The sequence below is a fragment of the Xiphophorus couchianus genome, chromosome 20 (genome assembly GCF_001444195.1).
Source record: "Xiphophorus couchianus chromosome 20, X_couchianus-1.0, whole genome shotgun sequence".
NCBI lineage: Eukaryota > Metazoa > Chordata > Actinopteri > Cyprinodontiformes > Poeciliidae > Xiphophorus > Xiphophorus couchianus.
Genome location: NC_040247.1, coordinates 11,062,007 through 11,071,537, shown reverse-complemented (window position 1 = coordinate 11,071,537; position 9,531 = coordinate 11,062,007). Strand labels below are relative to the sequence as shown.

The window sequence follows — 9,531 nt, the reverse complement described above, 5'->3', positions numbered from 1 at the left end:
ACCCTTCACCCATCACAAACCCTTACCAGCGCCAGCCAGGAGTTTGAACTGAAGATGCTCCAGACAAATATAACTTCATCCACATGTAATGCTACCATACGGTGAATAATAGTTACATTCAAAACAAATTCTATTTTTTGTTATTTTTTAAAACGATACATAAACGTTTTGTGATTAAAAGTAGGTCACAACCAGCTGAATAAAATTCACATTGATCGTCAGAAATTACAAATGACAAAAATTAGAATATCTTAGTTCGATAAATAGTGTTCAAAATAAGATATTTAAAATGTAAAGACCAATAATGCTTAAAACAGCATTGCTCTGCTTAAAAAAATAAAATACATTTAAAAAATGCATAACAAAAAATATCCATAGAACATTTTCAAATTTTGTCAAGGTCCAACCACAAAGTAGAAGGATTTTTTAAACTTTATTTTATAAATTTTATGTGATAGACCAGTACAATACAGAGGTTTATATGAGCACATTAGTGAATTAACAGCTTTTTAAAGACTAAGAAACACACCAGAGAGGGCACAGATAAACTCCTGGATGAGTTAAAGCTTGCAATCAATTATCTACATTTTAAAGAACATGGCTGACCCAACCGCAAATCTACCATAATATGATTGTTCATGTAAGCCGGTAGACTTGGCAAGGATGAATCAATCAGAGAAGCAGCCAAAGTTACCATGACGACTTTGGAGGAGTTGTAGAGATTCTCAGCCTTGGTGGTAGAATATTATTTGTGTGATTCACTTTTTGATGTACATGCAAAACGGTGTGGTGTGTGTGGAGGAAAACAAACACTGCATGACACCATACATAACAATATGGTGGTAGTGGCACCATGGGGTGAGGAAGCTTTTCTTCTGCAAACAAAGAGAAGTTGGCCAGAGTGAATATGAAGATGGATGCAGTTAAATATAGATCGGTTCTGTAAAATGTTATAGGTGGCCAAAGACTTGACATTTGAACAGATGTCAAGCTTCTAGCAGAATAACAACCCTAAACATACTGGCACAGCTCTAATGGACTGGCGTAGATCAAAGCATATTCATGTGCTAAAACATCTCAGTCAAATACCCGACAACCTGTGGCAAGACTTGAAAATATATGCTCAAAGATGCACTTCCGTTCAGTCAGTCTGAGGTTTAGCTATTTTGCAAAGAAAATAGCGCAGAAACATTTGTAGATACATAAAGTAGGTAGAGATGTACCCCCAGTTGCAATTGCAGCAGGAGGTGGTTTAAAAAGGCATTGACTCCAGCATCTGTATAACACAGTACAAGAATGCCCCAATTTGTAGATTTTAGTTTTTATTGTATTGATTTATTTACACAAAATTACAACAAAACACTCAGCAGTTTGTGACTGTAACAAGACAAAATGTGAATCTGTTATGGGTATGACTGTACATCCAATTATGGAGTAGCATTTTTAAATATTTTTAATAAGTTTTGAAAGAAATTCGAATAGAAATCCAAGAAAAAAAACATTATACCTTGTTAATGCTCAACATGTCATTATATTATACTCTGCACCCTACCAGTTATCTAGTACAGTAATTGTAATACAAAATTATTAAATACATTTACAAATTCAAGTAAAAGACAATTTTATATTTGATGACTTGTATTTTTGCATTTACACTAATGAAACAAAAAACAAAACAACAAAAAAGCAGTAGCAAAGAAATCCATACGCCAAAATCCTTTACTTCAACTGTACACTCTGACTTAAATTTAAATGTAGGCCTGGAAGAAATAGCTTTGTGTGTCTTCAAATGTCAGAAATGCACTGTAACGGATATAACATAATGTACTTGTGCAGTAATTTTAGTTGAATTAGTTGGATTATTGGATGATTCACTCTCTGAAGGCCTCAATCTGAGTCGCTGCTGCTGCTGGACCACTGTGAAGAAAACATATATGTAAATAAATATTTTACACACAAAACAACTTGTGTTTTATTTGATAGAGAAAAACTTCCACTGAAAATGAAACTGTTGACATTGAAGTTCTACTATTTAAATAGGGGTATAAATAGAGCTAAAAGGCCAAAGGGACTAGCTTCATGTTTTATTCTGTCAGGATACCGTTTTGTTTAGCAACCTAAGCTTGTTTCATGAATCAGAATCAGAATTCCTTTTAATGTCTAAAGCACAACAAACAAATAAAAAGTTGCTGATTGAGTTTCTATTGCTTTTAGACAAAGATAGTTGTTTGTATTATTATTTCAGGTGCCAGAATAATCATTTTAATTAACATCCGTGCTTTATAACCAAGCCTCACCTTGCCATGCTTGTAGTGACCATGCATGTGGTATTTGTGAGCCTTCTTCATCTTTTTCCTCATTTTCTTATCAGATTTGTGAGAAAGTAAGCCCATTCCCAATGCCATTCCTCCAGCTAATATTCCAGCCGAAGGGTTAAACCCATCATGATGATGATGATGATGATGACCTTTGTGTGGGCCATGACCGAAACCTTTTGGGTTGTGCAGGAGGTGACCCAAATGAACACCTTTGGGATGGCAAGGATGTCCTGCAGGATGCATGGGATATGCATGAGGTCCAGGAGGTCCATAGGGCATAACCCCCGTATGTCCATGGGGCATCAGTCCTGGAGGTCCATGATGGGTCATGGCCGGGCTCACAGGAGTGGAGTAGTGGCCTGGAGGATACTGGGCTGTAGGGTATCCAGAGTAAGCAGGATATGGAGCCTGGGGGTAGATCGCAGGTCCAGGGGCAGGTAAATATGGAGCATTGTATCCAGGAGGGAATGCAGGATTTTGTTGACCCATTGGAAGGGGAGGAGGACCTGATGCACAAAAGAAGCACAATCACACACCTTCTACTTCATAAAAGTTAGAATGTGATAGAAGTATTGGTATGCTTACCTTGATTTGGCCACATGGGTTGTGTTTTAGCTTGATCAGCAGATAAGTACAAGTCTCAGAAATAGTCCTAAAAATAAGGAACATTTATTAAATGTTAAATCATTTACAAACATGCAGTAAAAACAGATTGTAAAAAGTCTATTTCAAGTTCTGTCTAATTTTATGTTCTACATATTCAGTGGTTCAACTACCTTAACAAAGTGTACTCAAATCAAAAATAAAGCCTCTATAAAAATTTAACCAAACATACAGGAATAAATCCAGCTTTGAGAAGATTATGAAGCCAGGGCCTGTACAAAACTTTGAGGGAACTTTGCAAAGCATGGACTGCTGCTTCAGGAGTTACCAGACACAGAAAAAGTGAGAACATGGGCAACAACTAAGTTCTTGTGCTTAAACTAATCCTGACCCAGAGTAAACATCATGAGCTATGGAGAATAGGACCAAACTATCGGTCAGAGGTACAAATACTTATTCTAGAAAAGTTATGCTACATTTATGTAGTAATTCAAGCAAAAGGAGACCATAACATATACTTTAATCACATACTGTACTCCACTGGCCTCATGTAAATTATTCAAACTTTCTAAGAAACTGAATTTTGATCAAAATGATAATAAAGATTTTAAATCCATAATCCTGAGTATAGAAAAGTTAATGATATAATAAAGGACTTTTTGAACTGAATTAAGTAAAATAACTTGTGCCCTGTGATGGACTAAATGGGTAGAAACCAACTTGTCAATGAGATTCTGTTATACTGAGATGTTCAGATCAGAAAAAATTGAACTTTTCCACGTTTTAATGCTCATTTTTATCTCCGTGTTCTGTTCCACACATATGGACTAAATGATAAAAGTGCTTTTCTGTAAGGTTGAATGATGAATGACAGCACCACATTATCCTTTAAAAGCAATGTACGAACCCAGATAGCCGTTTTACAACAACCAATAATTTTGAAAACAAATTTTAATGAAGCGTAATATTAACTCAAACGCGTCTATTCACACATATAAAGAAATTAGCAACAAAACTGTTTAATGTCTCAATCATTAGTCCGTATCTAAACTCTAACAACAAACACCACAAAGTACATAAATCATGTATTTATGGAAGTTTAGCACCGTTTCATATAATAGCAAAGCCCTAATGTCCGTAAACATACTGTAAGTGCGCAGGCTTACCTGAGGAAGTTGTCTCTTGTTTTTTGAAAGGCTTTTGTCAGAAACTTGTAACGTCTTGTCAGTCTTCCGCATTAAAGCTATATTAAAATGCAAAAAGATGCCACGCCTTCCCTTAAAGGACACGTACGTAATGGCAAAATGCAGCAGCTGACGGGGACTGAAAAGTTGAAAGACTTGTTCTATTTTGTTTTGTCATACACCGAAGCTGCGATAACATTCGTCAAAGAACACAGTGCAAAGAACACAGTGGAGGATGTTTCCACAGGGAGGAGTCACGAGTTACCATAGAAACACTCACATGACCTCTTTGTAGGGTATTCACAGCTGTAAATGGTACCTGCACCAGAACACCATTGCATCATGGACCAACTGTGTCACAGAAATGCTTTAGACAGAATCACATGCTTTGTAAAAATCAATATCAGGAAAACATTTAGGAAGATGAAATATTCAGTCTATTCAGACAATCATGACAGTATAAATTATTTATTATTGTTGTGGCTGTACATTTTGATGACTTCCAACACTTATACAACATAATCAAACAATTATTTTAGAAATAAACCTATAGTTTCAGAAAAGTCCTATATCACAGAAATATGCACTTATTTTAAATAGGACCAAAGTAAATGATGTAAGATTTAATTGTGTTTTTTTTTATGCTTTAACTTATAATATGAGATTGAATCATACCAGAATGGCGATGAGTCAGCAAGTCTAAATATAGGAGTATATATTTTATTATTTTTATCAGTGATGCGTTTGTGTTTTTCTATGTGATAAGAACGGAGATTATAATTGGAAAAACCATAAAGTAAGCATTCTAAATCAGTGTTAATCAAAATAGATATCAGGGTTTTTTTTAATTAAACATAAAAAATCTAAAACAAATGCAGACCTGTTAGATAAACTTTTACTGTCTACATATATAATTACAATTACTTTCACTATGGTGTAATTCTTAAATACAGCATCAAAGAACAGAAGAACATTCTATAGCATATCTAGAGAAGAAGAAGAAAGTTTACACAGCCATGCAAGCATGTTGTAATGCAGAACAATTTTATATTTAATATTAATTTTTACTTTATTCATCCCAGCAGGGAAATTATTTCGCAGTTACAGTACACGACAGGAGCTGTGTCTGCAGGCAGCCAGCTGAGCCAGCGCCATTTTTTGAAGGAGGACATGTGGCAGAGGTCGTCGGGACCGGGAGTCGAACCCGCGACGTCCGCGGGTCTAAGGCCTCCAAACGTTACAGGACAAAGAGGAAAATCTCAGGACAGAGTTAATGAGTGACTAATCGGTTCACCACAGTGATCATGTGAGAAAGGAATTCAGTACTAACAATGTGCTTGGAGTTCCCTCTTTGATGATACTGAACAAGCCCAAAACATGCAAGTCAATACTTTCCAGCTTAGGTCATAGAGTAAAAGGTATATCATTGTTTAGTGGTTACAATTAAAATTGTAGACCCTTTTTTGTGGTCTGACAAGTTCAAAGTCAGAGTTTATGGTTTCCACAATTGAGGTTTGTGATCCTGAAGGTACAAAGGTGTTAAAAATTTATTGTAGGCCTTTATCTATCATTTACAAATGTTTGTGCTTCAAGGGTTACAGGAACTGATCTCTAGAAGTCATTGTGCAAGTGGCAGAGCAAAATATGTTGTCAAGCAGGGTAGATATAGAAATCAAAACAAATAGCTGCTAAGCATTAAATAATAAAATGATTGCAGCATTTTCCTCCATAAAAAAATAATTGTAACATTTAGCTGGAAAAGAGCAAATAATCTTACTGAAGCATATTTACAATACCCACAGTTTACCAAAGAGATTAAATTTAGTCAGAATAAAGAATAGTTATATTATTTTGGCCTCTTGATGTGTTGGTCTCTCAAGTGATTCTTCTATATGAAATAAAAACCCTAAAATGTTCAATTTCCATGCCAATAGTCACACCACACATGAAAAACATTCAGTTAAATGAGACAAGAGTATTTGATCAGATATAAGAAGAATCATCTGCAATTCACAAAGCAATTTTATCTCAATAAAATGTAATAGAAATTATTTTGTAATGTGAAGTATTGAAATCAAATGGGAAAAAACACACGACTATGTAGTTGATTGATTTATTTTGAAGCCATGTAGTAATGAGCAAAAATCAGATGTTGACAACAACATAATGGGTCTAACTCTAGACTTAGCTAATATTCTACTTTGAACATAAAACGGTTTATCATAATAATTGTACTAATATCCTATGACATTTTAAAAAACAAAACACGTCATAGTTGTACACTTATTTTTGAGCATTTACACAAACGGAGAATTTCTGTACTGAAGAAACTAATGACCTTACTACAAAGTAAAGTTCCATGTCCTGTAAGAGGAATGAAATAAACTGAATCTCAGAAACCGAAAGTTACAACTACTACAACTACTAGTGTGCATGCTGCTTTAGTGTCATAAATTAACTTTAAGGGGAGTTTATGAAATACTATATTTGTGCATGTGATAAGATTTGATTTAAGGTAATAAGATGAGTTGCGCTTTTGGAATAAGCATGAAGGCTGAGTGTTGAGCTTGAAGATTTAGTCTGAGTCACTGCTGCTGCTGCTACTGCTGCTGCTGCTTGAATGCTGTAAAGACAAAAAAACTTACATAATGAAACAATAAAACAATTCATATTGCCAGGTTTAAACAGAAATTACAGATGTTTCAATCAAAGTTTATGCAATAAACTATTACATGCAGTACAAGACTGACATTATAAACAACTGGAGTCATGGGAGTCTGAATAATAAAAAAAATACACACAAAAAAAACACAATTGCAGTTTAAATTACAGCATAACAAATTAATCAATAAAAATCAACCATACTGGCTGAGGGCAGCGTATCCCTTAATGTCAATAATTCATTGTTCCAATAGAAGCAAAGTGCTACTACTCACAATTTTCGTCTTTACATTGTATATCAGATTATTATTTATTTAAAAAAATAATTTTAGTATGTTATTTGCTGACTAATTTCTGCTTCTTGTTTTAGATTAACATATTTTTGTTCAATGTTCCATTAAGCAATTTGTAATGTTTGTTTTAATCAGATTATAATAACATTTGCACAATGTTACATTCTCTGACTAGGGTGACTACAACAATGTCAAGATGGTCATTACAAAAAGGATCTTTAACAAATTTTTACAATGTTTTATGCACAATCACTTCCAGTTTGAACCAAGCCAAACCTCACCTTGCCATGTTTGTGGTGTCCATGCTTGTGTTCTTTCTTCATCTTTTTCATCTTCTTATGCTTTTTGTGTCCATGGGCTCCAACAACCATTCCAGGCCCAGGGTATAATCCACCATGATGAGGATCCTTGTGGTGGCCCCCTTTAGGAGAGTGGGGATATGGACCTGGATAAACACCTCCAGGAGCCATGGGATATGCCTGGGGTCCAGGAGCCCCGGGAGGTGCAATGGGAACCATGGCTGGGTTCATGGGAGCTGGGAATTGGCCTGCAGGGTATGCAGGGTTCGGACCCTGGGGGAACATTCCTGATCCAGGAGCAGTGGGAAAAGCAGGGTTGTAGCCTGGAGGGAAGGCAGGGTTTTGGGGACCCATTTGAGGAGGAGGAGGACCTGATATGGAAAAGCAGCACAATTATGCACCATAGAAAAGTGATCAGATATAACTGGCATCAAACTTGTCAAAAATGTTGTTATGGGTTGGTGTGAAATCCCACCTTGATTTGGCCACATAGTCGGTGTATTAAGTTGCTTAGATGAAGAGTTTAGGTCTCAAAAAACCTCCTGCAAAATATTTATATTGTTGAGTCTTTGACAATGCAATGACACAAAAGGTTAGAAATTGTCCACATTACCATCTTGCATAATAACTTATTTTAATCACAACTCAACATTCTCTATAAAACTATCCTAATCAAAAACAGATGGTTGTTGAGATGAAACTGGTGGTAAACATGAAAATGTATTCAAAATGACAGTTTTCTAGAATGATTTTCCTAAACATACATTTGCTGGCCACTTTTAATAATTATCCCTACTTCATTGTTTGTCTCTAGAAATAGTGAATCAGTCAATCAGATTGTAGCATATCCACTAAGGGGAAGTTGTGCTGTTAAAAATCTCATAGTAAAGTCAGAGGTCAGAGGACAATGAGCAGGCCACAGGTAACAGGTTTGGGAAAACAAGCTAGCAGCAGTCCTAATAATGCCTCGTTACCGCTCAGGTACACCATCTCTAAATGCACAACACATCAAACTGTGAAACACACAAGCTACACCACCAAAAGACAAAATCTGGTGTCACTCCTAAGAACAGGAAACTGGGGCACATCGAAATTGGACAGAAACAGATTGAAAAAAATGCTGCCTGGTCCAACGAATGATGATTGTAGCTGCAACATTAAAATGGTGGAGTCAGAAGTTGAATTTGACGACATGAAAGCATGAATCCATCCTGCCTTTTGTGGTGGCTTTGTGTTTGGTCTGGGGGATACTTTCTTGGCACACTTTGAATCCTTTGGTACCAACATTGTTTAAGTGACACACCTGGATTTCTTTCTTGTAAACATGAACCAAAATCTCAGTCGAATGTTTCTGACATGTTCTTGAATCAAGCTATGAAGAATTAAGGTGGTTCAGAAAGTAAAAGGCTGTCCATTGTGTTAGGAAGGCATAGGCCTACTTAATAAATGGGCCAGTAAGTGTATTATACTTCTTTTATGAAGTGACCAGTTAAAAATAAATAAAAGGAATGATTTTGACAAAAACTAAAGAAAATCTGAATATTTTTATATGTCATTATTTTGATTTAACCTCAATCAGATTTCCAAGCATTACAGACCACAGTGGGTGTGTCCTGTAAAGCATGGTTCTTAAGGGATAGCAACGAGTAAAACACACTGGCTGATTTCACTACTACAGTTGCTTTAATTTGGTTAAAGGGATTACAATAAGAAACAGTTTATAAAACATATTTCCCTTCAAATTGAATGCAGGGGTTAAAACACTCGAAACTGCTGTTTTAAGGTAAAGTTAAACTAGTTTAATGGGGTATCTTAATTGGCTTGTTAAAATCAACGTTAAACAACAGTGTAGCCCAAGTTCTAAATAATTTTTCGAATACAGGAAGACATTTGTCTATTTTGCAAGCAAGACACCCTAAAGAAATTTTAGCCTTCTAATTATTGTAGTTCATATGTACTTGATTTGATGGCAAAATATAATGTCTGTAAAAGATATTTTTAAGGTTTACCTGAGGACCTTGTCGCTGTTCCTGAAAAGTTAGAAATAGGAAGGCTTTTGTTTATCTTCCGCATTAAGGCTGCCTATCTGCAGCAGGAAGCCACGCCCTCCCTTAAAGGATACGTACGTCGTGTACGCAATGGCATAAAAGCAGCGTTCTTGTAAAATAACACT

The 9,531-nt window shown here is 35.7% G+C and overlaps 2 protein-coding genes across 2 annotated transcripts; both read right to left on the bottom strand.

The window, feature by feature from the left end:
- Window positions 1-1,305: 1,305 nt before the first annotated feature.
- LOC114136233 (proline-rich protein 13-like) lies at window positions 1,306-4,309 on the bottom strand. Its single transcript, XM_028004096.1, has 4 exons — window positions 4,088-4,309; window positions 2,904-2,970; window positions 2,298-2,824; window positions 1,306-1,917 (listed from the first exon to the last, which is right to left on the bottom strand). The coding sequence occupies exons 2-4, from the start codon at window positions 2,917-2,919 to the stop codon at window positions 1,888-1,890; spliced, it is 573 nt and encodes a 190-aa protein (XP_027859897.1). The 5' UTR covers window positions 2,920-2,970; window positions 4,088-4,309; the 3' UTR covers window positions 1,306-1,887.
- A 1,895-nt stretch (window positions 4,310-6,204) lies between these two features.
- LOC114136101 (proline-rich protein 13-like) lies at window positions 6,205-9,509 on the bottom strand. Its single transcript, XM_028003889.1, has 4 exons — window positions 9,368-9,509; window positions 7,834-7,900; window positions 7,341-7,729; window positions 6,205-6,728 (listed from the first exon to the last, which is right to left on the bottom strand). The coding sequence occupies exons 2-4, from the start codon at window positions 7,847-7,849 to the stop codon at window positions 6,681-6,683; spliced, it is 453 nt and encodes a 150-aa protein (XP_027859690.1). The 5' UTR covers window positions 7,850-7,900; window positions 9,368-9,509; the 3' UTR covers window positions 6,205-6,680.
- Window positions 9,510-9,531: the final 22 nt, after the last annotated feature.

What these genes read in the sequence shown, in the direction of transcription:
- LOC114136101 (XM_028003889.1), bottom strand. An exon ending in GACACCACAAACATGGCAAG is followed by an intron (nt 6,729 to 7,340) that starts GTGAGGTTTGGC and finishes TTGTCTTTACAG; the next exon opens with CATTCAAGCAGCAGCAGCAG.
- LOC114136233 (XM_028004096.1), bottom strand. An exon ending in GTCACTACAAGCATGGCAAG is followed by an intron (nt 1,918 to 2,297) that starts GTGAGGCTTGGT and finishes TTTTCTTCACAG; the next exon opens with TGGTCCAGCAGCAGCAGCGA.